The sequence below is a fragment of the Lissotriton vulgaris genome, chromosome 6 (genome assembly GCF_964263255.1).
Source record: "Lissotriton vulgaris chromosome 6, aLisVul1.2, whole genome shotgun sequence".
NCBI classification, from domain to species: domain Eukaryota; kingdom Metazoa; phylum Chordata; class Amphibia; order Caudata; family Salamandridae; genus Lissotriton; species Lissotriton vulgaris.
The window spans coordinates 1,679,657,964-1,679,676,149 of record NC_141694.1 but is presented as its reverse complement, the minus strand read 5'-3'; the positions used below and the strand labels follow the sequence as shown (position 1 = coordinate 1,679,676,149).

The following is an 18,186-nucleotide window of genomic DNA, read 5'->3' as shown; positions in this document are numbered from 1 at the left end:
CGGGCTAGAATGTTTTTGGGAAGGAGGGGCTTGTCGACCACACCCAGGTGAATAGAAAAGGAGATGATAAAGTGATCCGACCAAATGCAAGGAGATATAGAGGGAGGTGAAGCGAGAGGACAAGAGGACCAAATTTGATCTAAAATGTGACCTTGAGCATGGGTGGCAACTGTAACATGGGATGTGAGATTCAAGCATTGGAGGGTGGCGGAAAAATCTTTAGAGGGAAGATCTTCCCTAGGATCACCCGGCCAGAAATTGAAGTCGCTGAGCAATAGGACGGAGGAGTTGTTGACCACCAGGGTGGCCAGAAGGTCCTGAAGGGAAGCTACAAAGGAAGGCATAGATTGAGGGGGACGATAGACGAGGACAACAGTGAGGGGGGCAGGAAGATTGAGAGAGCGGGCCACTAAGTAGTCCACATTAGGTATAGGGGGGTGAGGAAGAAGTTGGAATTTCAGAGTCGACCGAATGATCATTGCCACACCTCCCCCAGCCTTGCCATCCGGGCGATCAGCTCGGAGGGCGTAGTAGGTATCGGGGAGAATGGCTAAAAGATCTGGGAGGGAGTCAGCTGTGAACCAGGTTTCGGTCAGAAAAAGAAAGTCAGGGGAGTCAGTGGTCAAGAAATTGAAGAGTGCTGTCTGGTGCTTGACTGCAGAACGGGTGTTGAGTAGATAAGCGGAGGCTACAGTAGGAGCAGGGGAAGGGCGGAAGACAAGGGGAGGTTTAACAGAAAGAGGAGTAGGGCTATGAGAGGCCCGTGTCAAGTGTGACGGGGAAGAGGTGAGGATACCGAATGTGTCTAGATGATGCAATAGAGAGGGTGAGGAAGGAGAGGTTGCGGAGAGAGCAGTGAGTTGGGAGGAAGAGTAAACCAATGAAGGAGCAGAGTGTGTGGCCCCTGGTCCCGGCCCGTCGCGGACGGGCGCAGACGGGCTTAACTTAGGCGCAACTTCGGCGCGCCTTTGTCGCGCCCGCTGCGCCCGTCCGCTGCGCCGCCGGAAAAGAGGAGCCATAATGTAGGGACACATGGGGGAGGAGGATCAGGGGGGCGTGGCAGGGGGGGAGGAGCCAAAGAGCTGTAGCGCCGAGCCCAGACCCGCCCAAGATGGAGGAGCCGCCCGTCCCACTCCGAGAGTCAGGCAAGGAGGGGGCGATCAGCGGAGGCGGTCTGGGTCGCGTGCAGGAGAGGGGGCAGCCGGGAGGATCTGAGCGCTGGGTCCGAAGCGCTTGAAGGCAGGCAGTGCAGGTAAGCAGAGTTTAAAAGTCTAAGGATTAAAATCCACGTTGCTCCCGGAGAAGCCTCGGGAGATCTGAGAATGAGCGTTGGTCCCGGAGAAGCCTCGGGAGATCTGAAAGCAGGTTTTAGGCGTGCGAGCAGGTGAGTGCCTAAAGTACTTGCCAGGGGGGGAGGAGCCAAAGAGCTGCAGCGCCGAGCCCAGACCCGCCCAAGATGGAGGAGCCGCCCGTCCCACTCCGAGAGTCAGGCAAGGAGGGGGCGATCAGCGGAGGCGGTCTGGGTCGCGTGCAGGAGAGGGGGCAGCCGGGAGGATCTGAGCGCTGGGTCCGAAGCGCTTGAAGGCAGGCAGTGCAGGTAAGCAGAGTTTAAAAGTCTAAGGATTAAAATCCACGTTGCTCCCGGAGAAGCCTGGGGAGATCTGAGAATGAGCGTTGCTCCCGGAGAAGCCTCGAGAGATCTGAAAGCAGGTTTTAGGCGTGCGAGCAGGTGAGTGCCTAAAGTACTTGCCAGGGGGGGAGGAGCCAAAGAGCTGCAGCGCCAAGCCCAGACCCGCCCAAGATGGAGGAGCCGCCCGTCCCACTCCGAGAGTCAGGCAAGGAGGGGGCGATCAGCGGAGGCGGTCTGGGTCGCGTGCAGGAGAGGGGGCAGCCGGGAGGATCTGAGCGCTGGGTCCGAAGCGCTTGAAGGCAGGCAGTGCAGGTAAGCAGAGTTTAAAAGTCTAAGGATTAAAATCCACGTTGCTCCCGGAGAAGCCTCGGGAGATCTAAGAATGAGCGTTGCTCCCGGAGAAGCCTCGGGAGATCTGAAAGCAGGTTTTCTGGGTATATGCAGTATTCGCAGTCAAACTATAGAGGATAAAAATAGCATAACCAATATATAGGAAGGTGCTTTTTGTAGAGTCTAAATGAGCTAAATGAGGAAAACAATGAAAGGCAACATTTCTCAAATGTCTGCATGGAGGCATATTGTATTTTGTAAAAATATGCAGAGGGTGCCATAAATATAACAGAGGGTCATTTTACTAAAACAAAAATCAGCAATGGAAAAATGACATGCAATTTTCAAACAACACGGTACAATAGAAGACATCACCAAGTGAAGCCGATAACACTGTCTAAAGCTCCACCAACCATACCTCGTCAGGAGGTAAGGAGGTGGATCTTCTAGTTTTATAGATTCAAACTGTGACACATGTTTACACAGCCTCAAACAGACATGAAAGTTGGACATTTAGATGCTGATGCCACAGGTAAGCCTCAGCGATCGCCTGGGTTCAGCAGAATAGCAGATTAGATAAAAAAATGTATTTTTTGGACTTTATGAGCATTCCTGATAGACCCTAAAGCAGAGCAGTGTCAGGCTCAAGAATGTGCATTGCCAGAGAACATGAGAACTCTGTAAATATGACAGACTGCTACATGTTTTTCACTGTAATATAAAGCAAATAAAATTAAAGGAGCAGCTAGGAACACATAGGTGAAGGAACTCCATGAGCAACTCACCGATAAGGAATGGAAACAGACCTGTGCAGTGGTTAAGGATATCTCCAGAAATGTAAGGTTTAAATTAATCCATTTTCATAATGTTCACCACACATACCTCACGCCCCTCAAGTTCAACAGAATATATGCAGATCGCTCAACTGCTTGTCCCCGCTATGGAAAAGGGGGAGATAAATTCTTTCACATGGCAGTGCACTGTGATGAGGTACAGGAACATTAGCTGGAAGAGGTGGCGGAGATATGGCTGGTGACTGGGTAAACAATGGCTTCTCTTAACAGACTAACTGGGTATCAAGGGACACCCCAAGCAAGGAAAAATGCAATATAAGTTCTTCAAGTTAGCCCTTCTCCTGGCGAAGAGGTGTGTTGCTATGGGATGACAAGGCACACTGAGATCCACGGTGGCCAGTTTGGTGAAGGATATAGTTGAATGGGCATTAGCAGAGAAGACACATCTTCGGTTCTCCTGCAGAGATAATAAGGTACTCGAAGACCTGGAGCTCTGCTCGATGGGAAACAGCTTTTACAATGCGGGCATTACAGCGTAATGCCTTTGTCACACATCCATTACCATGCAATGGCTTTACCAATGATTGCCTTTTCAATGCATGCCTTTACCGCGAAAATGCCTTTACAATGCATGCCTTTACATCGCAAGGTAAGTATATATAAGGCGTGTGTGTGTGTCTATGTAATGACTGAAACAAAGGTTAAAGTAACGTTATAGTTAGATGAATATGTTAGAGACAACATTAATATTTTGAACAAAAAATAAAATAAGAGAAATTCACCAGTTATGGTTAGCAGCGATAACTGTAACTTGCGCCTCCACAATGCACTGTTTATGACCTACCATATGACACTACTCATGAAAAGTTCTATGACATCATTTATGAAATCACTGATGACATCTCAAATTACATCATTGATGACATCATCTGATGAGTGTGTTAGGTTGTTTTAAAGTTTACATTCTAGTGGGTTACTACTATATTGCTTTTCTATCTAATTTTGTACAGCCTGTGTTTTCAAAACACATGTGCTCCTAATGCATCAGACATGTGTTGAGATATTGAACACATTATAAATGTTTGTATTGAATATTACCTCAGTCTATAGGAACTTTATTTTCCACACATGTTTTTTGTTACTGTAGAAAAAGTTTCCAGCAGGGCAAAGATTCTACGTACTACATACTAAGTATTGTAAGCAGCCTTAAGTTATAGAACAGAATTGTCTAAGTATTACAATTTCTACTTAACATAGAAGACTGTGTGCACCAGGTACGAACCTATGTACGTGTGCTTGTTTTGCTTCACAAGGATGGCTAACTGTAAAGTTTTCACAACAGTATGAAGGCTGTAGGTAGTGTGCTTTTTAGCACCTTCAGACATTGGATATTTTAAGTGAACAGTCGCTCTTTGGACACATTTTGCATATAGTGTACACTGTTCTTAGTAGAAACGTTTTAATATTCTGTGGTGTATTTCTCATGAGAGTTTCAATGTTAGCAAACAGTGTGGTACCGAGTAAACTCTCTCCTTAGAGTAAACATTGCTAACAGTGCCCACTTTTGTACTCATATCAACTTCATTTCTCAATAAAGGTTCAGTGACTGTTGAGACTGTCAGGACTGTCTGTAGTAGAGCAGTAGTTAAGTATCAGGGCTTGAGAATCTGGAGGAACTTGCTTTTCCCCGAACTCATATATAAAGATTGATCACCATGTGCACTATAAGTTACCATTGTTCCTGTGGTACACAGTCAACATGAACTAGGCTACCTATGAAGTGTATGGTATAGGGTCAATGTTGCAAATAACACAAGCTTACTTTACCTGTGGGGCTGTATGTATAATAGCAGTAAAGTCGCTTCATATTCTTCTGAGCTATTTTGCACTTACATTCATAGCTCTAAGGGTATAACCGTTTGTCGAGCAATGTTTACAAAAGAAGATTGGATCATGTCAACAGTGATGGTATCAAATTAAACTTAGCCAGGAAAGAAGACATTTGAGGTGAGTAGATTTAGAGTGTTTCTGGTGCTTTACACAAGCTGCTCTCCACCTAAAGTTGGGAACTACCCAGAGTTCTCTGCTTCTTTTTTGCATAATTTATGTGGCACTCAAAGCCTCAAAGGGTTTTGTTTTTGACTTGTACTGTGTGCTCCCTTGTGTCTGGACAAAGCTAAACCTCTCTGAAGAGCTATAATGATAACAAAACACATGTCAGTGACTGCTTTTATTCGTTTCATGTTGGCTTGGATGGTATTCTACTAATACAAAGCCATTTCTTCTGTTTTATCCTTAAACATTAATCCCAAAATCTTTATAATGCACCATGCATTATTTGAGTATGAATTTCTCCCATTTCCCTTTGCCAGAACTTCATCCTAGAAACCCAAAACACATAAAATATTTCCATAAAATGAGTGGGTGTTTGTTAAAATACAGCTGCCACAAAAGCGGAGTCAAACTCTGTGACTGAAGCTATATCCACACAGGGACGTAACAGTGGTCAGTGGCGGATGGCATGGAAGGAGGGTTGTGGGGACAAAAATAAAAAAATCTTTCCACTTACCTTCTTCCTGGCACGATGTTCTCCTCCTCACTCGGGTCTTCTCCCCTGGCGGGCGGGCAAGCTCCAGGAAACTGAACGAACCAATCCTTGTGCTGCTCTCATGCTGCATGAGAGAGGCACCAGGATTGGAGGGAGCTGCCTCTTGCCGCTCCTGAGGACACTGGAGCCCTATGCTTTCTCTAACCCAACTGTCTTAAGGAAGCTAGGTTAGAGAGGTTTGAGGGGCCGAAAAAAGTCTACTCTGACAAGGGACCTGGCTAAGGGGACGCTGGTCCACTACTTCACCAAGACAACACCACTTACAGTCCAACAAACAGTAAGAACAGAACGAAGACGACTGTCTACAGACTGTTCTATCAGTGACTCCTCCCCCCCATAGTCAGCTGCCGCTCCACAAAGTCTATCACTGCTGGAGGAACTTAATAGTTTATGCAAAACCAAGTATGCTGCCGTCGAGACCACCCCTGAGCAAATTAGTGCTTCTATCCGTCCTACAGTCATTACAAGTCCCCAATCCTACATATTATCCCCACCATATGGAAATCTCCTGGGTACGCCAATTTCTCCACCAGCTATAGATAACACGAACCCTACAATGTCCCTCCCGGACCTTTCTGGTAAAAGGAAACGACCTGCGGATAAACATACAGGCAGCCAAGCAAAGCAGCAAAAATTGACTTTGAACTCACCATTGCTTATTACCCTTTCCCCGGAAACATGTAAGGATCCCGTGAAACTGCTAGTCCCTGCACCCCTTACCTCAACCCTGTTGGCCCAGATACAAACCATGATCAACTCTTTGATACATCCCCTAATAGAAAGAATGAACAATCTTGGGGATAGGATCGTGGCAATAGAGGAAATGACCAAGACAAACTCACTACTTCTAAAAAGTATAGTACGCTCCAATCACCCACAGCCTCTAACCAATACTGCAGTGTCTTTAATAACTCCCCAAAGTAACATCAACCAACTCCGACCAGTAGCCTCACGTATGTTAACTCCAACCATCCAGAAAGTGCCCACCAAACATATAACACCACATAGTTGTTCCCTTGAAACTGGGCTGAACAAAGTAACTATACCACCCAAAGGGTCACTCCCCAATCCAGTGAACATTCCACAAAAAACTAACCACATACAACTACCACCGGAGGCTGCCCCGTTTGTGTGTGTCCTTTCCGGAGTCCCAGTACTTACTAATGGAAAAACAGAAAGTCAACAGGAACTAACAAATAAGACACTGTTTTGGTTAACAAAGAATAGACCCCTGCCTCCTGATATCGACGGTAGAATACGAAGTGTTAGAAGGGTGGGTTGGCTGGGCCCGCTTCGAAAAGAGATACCTGGCGATCTGGTGTTAATAAAGTTTAGAAATAGTAATGTTGTCCCATACCTCCAGACCTGGCAACCACAGATAGGAGATGGTCCTATACACACCTGGGGACTATCTGACTTTTATCCCAGAGAATCATTTCTCCCCTATACAAGATTAAAGAAGAGAGTAACTTTTGGTTGGGCTGAAATGGCTCCAGGGTGAGGGGCACTAACATCCAGACTTGACCTAATATACTCCGCAATGATCTATTTGGTACCTGAATTAATATTTTAAGCTATGATATTACATGCTGTAAAATGAGATGAAATGAAATGTAATGGTGTTTATATATTGCAATGTGCTTTTATAATTTTATACTTCAAAATCGAATAAAGCTAACGAAACCGAAACCGATACACCTCTAACAGCTGAGCCTTACAGTCTTTCTTAAGGGCATAGTTCCATAATAATCTGGTAGCTAGGAGACAGCCTTCCATGTGAGTCAGTTTAGCCTCTGATGGACACACAGACTCAACATTTCATGGATGAGAAGCAGCTGTTCCAGAGGCTTGTGTCCCACAGTCCTTGTGAGGGTCCCCCGGCAAAAAACATAGCTCACTTGGGGGTTCCCCAAAGGTTGTACCATGCACTGGGTTACATCTCTGTCACTCATGGGTGAACCCCACACATACTCATATCAGACTGCCAGTCAGTTGGTCACCTCCTTTCCTAGGTTGACTGACTCTTTATCATTAGTTAGAGAAGTTAAAAGCATATTAATGCTGGAAGCCATGTTGCACTGGGTGGCACCTCTGCCGCTCCACCTTGGTCGATAGACATCAATTTCGCAAATTGATGATTCTGGGTAGCTATCTCCCCAATGGGATGCCCCCAGGATTTCTTGTTGAAATTCTGAAGCTTATATTTCTCTTGTTCAGACCGTAGCTATGACTTCCAAATTATGTTGCACCGTACTGCTCTGAGGTGAACCTCACAACAAAATGAAGGGTCCTACTTGGCCAAGCTACAAACCAATACCCCACCAACCAAACTTAAACATCTGGATAACTTCCAACCCAAGCTCTCAAAGGTGCTCAGTATATTCTAGGTTAATGCTTAAATGGATCCACAAATTTGTCAAAAAAACAATTAGGGCACAACTGCAAACCTCACGTAAGACCCAGATAGCCTCCCATACAGACAACTCAACAAAACAACACTTTAACAACCTGCACAACTCCCACCCATACGTGCTTCAGAGCTTCATCGTTGATAGAAAGTGCTATATAAATGCTTAAAATACAATTCATTGTAATTGAACCTAGCCACAGACCAGCTCACAATCAATATAGTTGCAATTGTTGTATTACTTCTTTTTCGATTAGTTCTGCCCAACCATCTCATATAGCTATTACTTTAAGAAGTTAAAATACTAATTTGGTAAACACACACTAAACATCCTTACATTCAGGATATTACCACAACACATAACACACTTTAAAAACACCATTATCTGGGCTTTATCAGATATCAAGTTACACTCTCCACTCAAAACATGACACATAATCATTACGGGTGGCACTTTTAAATGCATATTATTCAGATAGGAATGGCCCTTGCATGGCAATCTAACTAGTACGCCTGCACTGATTGCCTGACTGATTATGAAACGGACATCCCTGACTTTTTATTCTGCCATGGCGTCACACTAATCTAAAATGTTTGCAGAGGTCTTGACCTGTACCTGGTAATAAAAGGTCCAAACCCTGCACTGTGGCTTCGATGGGTGCGACCAGTGTGTCCTCATGTTGGATATTAGACCACTGTAAGTGCACTGAGTAGATCAGAAAGTGATGGTGGCAGAGTACCATATAATGTGAACCTTCAGTGTAACCAGGCCCTCATCTCTGTTTCAGAGAGTGCAGTCTACGCCTCTAGCGTAAAGTTCAGCTATTATGTAAACCCCAGAAACTTGCGCTCACAATCTGGTTGTGTATTGAGTGTGTGTATGTGTAGTGAGGGTGTAGCACGTGCATGGCAAAAGGACTCTGTGTGTGGCATGAGTCTGAGTACTGGGACCAGTGTGGTCATTTTTGGATGCCCCTGCGTTATTATAGGATGGGTAAATTTGCCTCCAAGGGAGTTTGTTTGAAAGTTAAATTTAAATAGTTATGCAAGTGAATTGGATTCAGGTAAATTAATAGTCCTGAGTGAGTTTAATTTCACAAAATCATGTAGACAAACATATAATTAAAACTAAATAAACATGACAATAATTGACATTAAACAATAACCAGTAGACATGTGTATAAGCAAAGCAGTAGATTTTATCAAAATTGAATCATAAGGGGAAAAGAATACAATACAGATAAATATATGTTCAAACAGGAATACAGGAAAAGTATATATGAAATCAAATCAAATTCTCTGTAAAGCCTGTGGAACACCTATCCAAAATACAGATGTATAAATTCTTCTTTGGATAAGGCTGAAAGTCGACGTTTCGGTCTTTATGGATAACTCTTTAAGACCATCATCAGGACAGAAAGAATTGATATTGTAACTCCCCAAAGAAAGGGTCCTTGAGGTATCGTTTGCCTGGGACTCTGTTAACATCCGTAGTATTGTTTCATGGCGAATCTTGATTCATCCACCATCAACTGATACGGTGATGAAGAAGACGATTTATAAAAGACTCTGGAGATGGGCAGAGATTAATCTTGATAATGGCGAAATGGTAGGCAGTTAACGCTCTTCACCTAGTTATCAATGCGTCACACAATCGTCAAAGTATCGCAATGTGTCATAGAATCGTCAGAAAGATCGATCTGTAAGAGTCTTGAAGGTCCAAACAACGAGGTGTGCCAGCCGTAACTCTGCAAGCTTGCCCAAGTAGACAAAGGCGGTGACCCTTTCAAGTTGAATGCCTCCAAGCCTCGGGATATATATATATATATATATATATACCCCCACTACGAGGTTTGGGATGCGAGGAGGAAGCCGGGTAGACGCCACTGCGGGGTGGTTTTTGCCCTTTCTCGATGTCAGTAAAGAAGCAGGGCAGGTGACTGTTGGGTGCCCTTCATCAAACCCACTTGGGACTTTAATGTGTTTTAGAGGCGCGCTCACATGAGAGGGACACAGTGCACAACAACAACCAAAATGCCGTGCGGTGGGCTACGCCCAGCTCGGCAGGTGTTTTTAGTTATGGTGCATAGTGGAACAGCGCTTTCAGTTGTCCTCAACAGCACGCCATTGAAGAAGGGAGGCAGAGACTCTCGAAACGCGTCTGGCGTTAGGATTTCCTGATGTGTGCTCCTTCCAGTCGCCTGCTTGCACACTGCCATTCGATAAAGTGATTACTTTGATTCTTCCTGAGGCCATCTTTAAATGGGTTTCCTGCATTCGTTGGATAGATATATATATATATATATCATTTGAGATGTCTTCAGTGATGTCACAGACCATGTCATGAGTGATGCAATATGTGAGATCATAAGCAGAGCACTGTGGGGCCATGAGTTATAGTTAGCTCAGCTAACCATAACTGCTGAATCTCTCTAGCTTTGTGAGAGTGAAATCGGAGCCTAACTATAACGTCCCTGTAACCTATGTTTCTTTCAGTGAATTTCTAAGGTTTTTTTAAATGCTAATTCATAACTATAACATCCCTGTAAACTCCCTCATGATTGTGCACTGTGGTGGCAATAACATAGGCACATTGACTGGGGTAGGGCTGGATATTCTAATGAAAGAAACCTTTGCAGAACTGGTGTTGCTTTTCCCACACACTGCCTTGGTGTACTCTAATATATACCAAAATACAGAAATGGTAAGTGGTCAAATCAATTCTGCCCACATTTTGGCAAAGCCAGGAAATATGTTGATAAAACTGCTTCTGCATTCCTCAGAGACCATCACATGGGCTGTATCTATAACAACAATCTGGGTTTTGACATGCATGGAATTTAAAGAAATGATGGAGTGCATTTTACAGATGAAGACAACAGCGTGTTTCTAAGTAACCTGAAAGTCTGCATCTAATGTGTAGCATCCATATACACACAAACAACGCTCCGGGTCTTGTCAGAGCCACCCTAGTAACCGAAATATTGTGATGTTTGTTTCTAAAGGTTTTTTTTTGTTTATTGGGGATCTTCGCGATCCCCGAGGACACGTCGCGAGACAGGAAAACAAAAGCAAACATTCAATGGCCACCTACACATCTAAAAATAATATGTAAAAAAGTCCATTGTGAACATTGCGCTAGACATATTACTATATACATACTTCTTTCAAAGCATGTTTAAACTCATATTTTTCTACCAAGTTTCTTTAAATATCATCTTTCAGACATATTTTCTGATCGCACAGTTATTCAGGTCATTGCAATGACGTTGCTAACCGCAACGATCGTGCCTTTTTCATAAAGTCTAAAATACATGCATACACATATATTGCAGTATTTTACAAACTAGGGGTTTCTGACAGTATTCTCTAAAATCATGTATTTCTAGAGATTTCTATAAAAAAAACAATCTCTAAAACAGAGTTTATATTTTCACGGTGAGGCCGGAGATCGCAATTACAATGGTAATTGCATTCCCCGTGGACACATCGCGAAAACAGAAAACAAAAGCAGGAATTCAATAGCCACCTCCACCACATTCAAAAACTAAAACTATATAATTAATTCTAACCATAACAGTAGATACAGCACTATATAAACGACTCTAGAAAAATATTCATCAGAACGTCCCCACGACGGTACACTTGACGAGGACAGGGGCTGCCCACGGTGGTAGTCGCGTTGTCGAGACAATCTCTCTTGGACACATAATTTGTGTCACTAACACCCCCATTTCTCAACCATTGGGTCAGCGTATCTCCACCCTGATCTTTTATGTGGGCTTTCACATAAATGTTCAGCCCTGGGTACCGTTCCCGAGCAATGAATTGATGGCCGCAACTTTCTGTTCAGGTTCAGTCCAGCCACTCGGAGCATTCCTGTTTCAGGCATGCATTTGCAATTAATCGCAAAACCACCGCGAAATATCCGTGGCCAGAGACATAACTAAAATTGTAAACTTAATTTTCTCAACAACTACTAAACGGATTTACATCAATTAAGCAAAATGCACTTCCTTGAACCAACATCTACCTCCCTGCCAAATTTGGTGTAAGTTTGTTCAGCGGTTCGGGCTGTAAGTGTGGCTAAAGGCTCCTATGGGAATTAACATTATAAACGCAACCTTATTTTGCAAACAAAATTCTCAGTCCCACTGCACGAATCACCCCAAACTTTCCATGACAACCAGAACCTACCTTGACACTTCTTTTGGAAAATGTCATGAAGATTGATCAAACAACGCCAAAGTTATAGGCAAGTCAAAAAATGCTTTTCCTATGGAAATATGGTCTTAACTAAAACTACCTACTGGTGAATGTGAATATAAAAAGAATATATTTTATATATATATATATATATATATATATATAATAAAATTGTACTAGGATTAAAGTAGTGCATTGCTCATGTGAAGTGTAATACAGGAAACACACAGACAATGGCAATGCAGGGATCATGCTCTTGTATACAGGTAATACAGACACACACATATGCACAATGTGTAAGCAGGCAATAGACTATCAGATACCAGGGATTCAAAGCAAAGGAAGTAGAATGCATTAACAGCCGTACCACTAATTATCAGAATGGCTTCCTACAAACACCATCACATATAGATGATGGGCAACCCAATAACCCCTAGGGAGCCAGAGTTAAATTAACCTATAAGGTAAATACTAGCAAGGTGATCATTTTTATTATATTATTTGGACATAGTTTAACTTAGTTGTCAAAGGGAATTAATCCAGAGATGTTCAAAAGTGATTAATCAAAGAAAATGGTATTAAAGGGAGAAACAAGGTGTTGCACTTCGCACAAGCTAACACTTGGATCAGTGGGTTGATGGATATGCACAAGGGACTGATTCCATTCACCAAGAGAGTAGACTTGACATGAATTCATTTATGAGGTTTTTATGGATTTCTGATTAGTGTACATGGTTAATGTATGCTGGGCTTTTGCTTCTGAATGTACCCTACAATTGTAATGTATTCACATACAAACAACATAAGTGCTTTGTGTACACCGGTTTCTCCTTTTTCTACCATTTTATTTGTTTGATCAATGCTTTGCAGATTTCAGGATTAATTCCCTTTGACAACCAAATCATATTACAAATGACCCACTTGCTAGCATAAAAGATGCCTTTAAACACAGCATACATTTCAATGTGAAAGGATCGCTAGGCAGGGATGAATTTAAGCATAACTTAATTTTATATAGGAAGACACAGTAATGAAATTGAAACACATGACTAGAGTAACTATGAATACTATTGTGTTGCCTTTGTAATTTCATTTAGGCCACCTTTAAAGTCGGTTACCCAAAAAAGATTTCAATCGGAAAAACACAAGTTAAAGGACCCCCATAAAAAGTGCTTAGAGCATTAGAATTACGTTGACATTGCAGACATATCTTATGTTCAGAGTTTTCAAAGAAAGATAAACCATACAAAAGGTCATTAACGTAGTCTATGTAAGTCATGGAAGAATACCTCAATAATGGTCTGTAAGGTCTGGAGTAGGACTAGATTATAAATGTATTTTTCAGTAAAGGACTTCCTGTTCGACCTTCGCATTTACTTGATTAATATACATATACTATCACTTCTAACTTTCAACGTAAGGGAGTACTCCAAGACACACAAAAATGTTAATTTAATCTTCATAGTACTGAGGCAGGCAAAAGGATAAATGGCCTGGCCACGATTGTGAATAGTCAAAGCATGTCGTACCTCCAAACTTTACTACTGCAAAGAGACAAAGTTAAACGTAATTGACTGCAAAGAGGAAAATATTTCTAGCACATTAGAACGACATTTCTGTTGTATAAGCATGAACAAAGTATTTCGATTTAGAAATGAGGCTGTTATCCGGTATGCTCAACAACATTTAAGGGGGTTGGATTAACTACATATTTGTACACTGCCAACCACAACATCAATTTTTAAAACAGGCTACCTCTTGGACGTCATCCGGATTTCGTCTTGAAACAATCTGAAAAAACAAAAGAAAAGTAGTTAGCAGATACAAACTGAAAACAGCAAAGAGACAGGAGAGCGCACACAGCACATGTTTTATAGGTTTTTACTTGTCTGACACATAGAAGAGCACTTCTGATTAGAACTACGAAAAAGAGACACACAGATCAACTGCAAAAGATAAAGAAACTGAGAAAATTCAACATGTAAATTTAATGAATTATCTGCAACATTTCGAATCAATTTTACTGCCACAACTGTGTAAAAGCCAATAAAGGCGACAGATATTTCAGCAACTTGGAAACATCCTAAACTTAACATTTTAACAGATTTAACACCAAAATAAGTTGCCCAAAACTTTTATTTTTTGGTACGAGCCTATGCATTCTCTGTTTGGACTCATTCGCTTCTAGAGTTTGCTAAGGAAAGGAGTTGCAAGCCCAACAATTTGTATTACGCACCACAGTGAGAATTACACTTTATCACCAGGCGGTAATACCCAGGTTAGGAAACAATAAAATGTACATACACCATGGGACTGCTTTAGGTTAGGATTGTGCAGTGCTCTATTGAAATCATAAATGTTATCACAATATCAGTGTATTAATTTTAACACACATACAATTTGTTGATTTTATTTAAAAAAGAATGATCTTTCTTCACCACACATTTTTTTAAGTAAGGCATGGCTAAGCTATCTAAGTTATGCTAGAGTCAGATGAGACTAAGATGTCCTCCTGCTTTCCTCAGCGGCGCTGCCTGGAATTGTAACTGTGATCACACAGACTTAGCCTTTATTCTAAAAGCAATGCAAAATCACAGAGTTTACTAGATGTTCTATTGCTAGAAAAAGTACACATGAACTGAGAAATGCAAACAACACATTTCTCTGGAAGACATAAAACAATGTAATGAGTTGTCTACTCCCAAGACATGCTTATTGCGTCACTTAGACTCCGCACACAAAATTCACAATCAGCATAACGGAAGAGAAGCAGTCGCATGAAGTGCATCATGTTGGTAAAAAATGAGGCAGCATGGGCCATAAGGGAGCTAACACAAACAGACGATTGCTGAAAGTGGAGAAGGCATTCAATATGCTTGAATAGCTATATCTGCATTGGGAAGCTTTCTGGGCAACCAAAGGGATGTGTAAGAAAGATGGTGACAGTATATAATGGTCCCAAAACAATGGTACCAAAATCACAAGGGAGTTACCCTTCAACCGGAAAAGGGATGGGTTACAATGTCAACAAACAGCAGGTTTCCCTTTTCCTCCCTTTTTCAAGGATAATGATCCTCATGGGTCACTAGATTTTAGTGCGCCCTACCCACCCAACAGGAGTATGGTCAATGCAAGAGTTACCAAATGTAAAAAACTATTTTGGGACAATTCTTCAACAAGAGCACATTCTCACACATGAGTTTAAAATTTCAATGATTTATTGAAAAAAATGGTTAAAATATCAGTATTCTATTTGGGTCATGGTGTACATTATTTCCAAATCAGTAATCACAATTAAAAAGACATTTCTATTAAAATCATAAACAAACAGAATTTATTGCAAACAATTCTTTTGGTCACTTTAAAATTAAAAATAAAACAAACAAATTGTCGACGCAGCGTTTCGGTGACATACACAATCTTGCACCTTCTTCAGGACTTTGTTCATTGCATGTACATCTAGAAAATATATAATGACACTCCATTAGGCCCTGCTCATGGTGGTACTCGTTACTTTGTTGTCTTTAAATTTATACATTCTCATTCATCACCCTGTTATTTGGTAACCCCACATGACCACTATTACAATGCTCCTTATGGGTTTTTTTCTAATACTGTGGCGCGCCCCCTCCCACAGAGATTTCATTGTGCGCATACCTATTGGCTCCAGATGGAACCTCCAAAGTTCTGTATGGTTAAAAATTCTTCAGGTCCGAAAACAATGGTACCCACAAACGGTCTCCTATTACAGCAGACACAGGGGAGAAATCTAAATTGGCATTTGTGCCCTACTATCACCCCTTCTGTTTGAGCTCAGCATTAGCAACACTATTTAGAACTGCACAGGGATACCGCTTTGGAAGGTTTTCGTGAGAACAAGGTAATGTCTGTATCTTATTCAGGCACCTAGAAGGTCAGGCCCATGTACTACCAAAACCAGTTGTGCAGAGTCTCAGAGGATCTGTTGATCATGGAAAGGAAAAAAGTTCAAAATGTTCACTTGTCCAATAGGAGTCATTCATTTTTCAAATTGGGATCTGCGGGTCCAGATTTGTGAATCATTTGCGAACTAATGGCTAAGATATCTATAATTTATTCCTGCAAAGTCTGCTCAAAATGTTTTTATAATGCATATATTTCAAAAACAACTTAACTGACTTATAGCAATGCATAAAAAGGGCTTTTTTCAAGTTAATCTGTTGTTTCCTGTCTTAGTAAAATTCCATAGTGAAGCATTTTTTGGAAATAAGACTAGAATTCATATAGGAGCTGAAATGGAAAACACTTCTTTTTAGAACTCCTGTATCACGCTTTCCCTTTGGACAAATGAGCATAACACTTGACATATCAAAACTTAGGCAGATGTGTCAACAAGCTTCCGAGTTATATGCAGAGTCATCTAATGGTGTCAAAGGAATTAGCAAACCAAAAAAGTATTTTCAATGGAAAGTAGAAAAAACATAACTAGAGACCCAGAGAGGGTTAATGCGTACTATGCAATATGTATCCAATACATATATATAAAAGTTGAACTTGTTATTACGTATTACTACCAAACAATATAGATTATGAACAAATGCAGTTAATCTTCCAGGTGATTCAATGGAAGAGGTTGGGGCCTCTACATACCTGGGAAGTGTCATAGACAGACAGGGCGGCAAAGACACCAACACCAAGGCAAGAATCGGCATAGCAAGGGCTGCCTTCATTGAGCTAAAGAAGATCTGGGGCTTCAAGGACCTAATGCTACAAACCAAGATCCGTTTTTTTAACAGCAATGTAAAAACCGTCATTCTTTAGAAGCAGGAACTTGGAGGACAACAGTGACTACCAACAACAAAGTCCAGACCTTCATTAACTCCCGCCTGAGGAAAATCATCCAAATTCGGTGACCAAACACCATCAGTAACAACAACCTATGGCAACAGACTCTCCAACTCCCTCCTCATGAAGAAATAATGGATCCCTCCTCATGAAGAAATAATGGAAAGACGTTGGAGCAGGATAGGTCACACCCTCCCACCGGGCAAGCTCTGACCTGGAAACCGCACGACAAAAGTAAAAGAGGAAGGCTAAGTAACACCTGGCACTAAGGCCTTGAGGCTGACTGCATGAGATGGGTTACACCTGGAATCAGACTGAAAAAGCCCAGGACAGAGGTGGCTGGAGAGTCCTGGTTGAGGGCCTGTCCTGGGATGTGTAGTGGGCATAAGTAAGTAATAGATTAGGGAATGGAATATGGTCACATCTAGTAGACCAACTTTAATCTTCTATGAGAAGAAGTATGTGCAAAGAAACTAGCCTCTCTTCATTGAGTCAGGTAACTCTTCACGAATATTGTTGCCAACGCTTCCTGGCAAACCATTCTACTTCTTGCATTCTTACCATGCATGTTATTTGGAAATTACATAAAGTGAAGATCAGTCTTATTTCAGAGAAAACGTATAAATAATCATGATTGTATGAGCAACCACATCTAGCAATCCCGTTCATAATAAGGCATTCACTAACCTAAATATGGTTGTCGAAAAAGGCTTTTGAACCTGAGGAACGTATCATACAGTCCTACCACCCACCTGACTTTTTAGCAACAAAAAGATTAGAAGTAAGTAAAAGGCTAAAAGCCATCTTGCTTATGTGATGCTATGCATTTTCTAAAATGAGACTGGCTTCAGGTACATGTTACTTTTATTGCGACAGTCTCAACTGTTAGTACTCTACTGTGGACACTTCTTGGAAACTCCATATTGTACACCCTAGCATTTTCACATACATATTATAGATAATTTATAACGCAAAAACGGTTTTGTGAATTAAGGCAATTTTAGTGTGTGTATGAAATGACTACAAATTATATTTTGAACAATGCTACGGTTCAGACATGCATTTTCAAATTTCAAAATCTGTTTCATTTGATCCTCTCACAACATAATGCTGCCTATTGATGTTTTTATCCAGATCACTTTATTAGCATCTAATCAGTCTAATGTGTCTTTAACTACTCTAGATGTAAAGACATCAATAAAAGAACAAGATAATTATTTTTCCCTTGCACAAGGATACGTACTGTGACATAATAAAGAACAGTCTTTAATGTCATTAGGTTTCAGCTTACATTCTCAAGTTCTCGCTCAATAGTCAAGAGTGGTGGTTCTCTAGAAAGTTTTGTGGTTTAGCCATCCGGTGACTTCACTGTAAGAGAACCAAGAAC

The 18,186-nt window shown here is 41.6% G+C and overlaps 1 protein-coding gene across 1 annotated transcript in view; it reads right to left on the bottom strand.

Moving 5' to 3' along the window:
• Nucleotides 1–18,186, bottom strand: part of RPS6KC1 (ribosomal protein S6 kinase C1) — a 518,969-nt gene that overhangs the window by 479,803 nt on the left and 20,980 nt on the right. Inside the window, exon 2 of the mRNA XM_086927875.1 lies at nucleotides 13,731–13,766. Coding sequence (XP_086784001.1) covers nucleotides 13,731–13,766 — 36 coding nt within the window. The remainder of the gene's footprint in view (nucleotides 1–13,730; nucleotides 13,767–18,186) is intronic.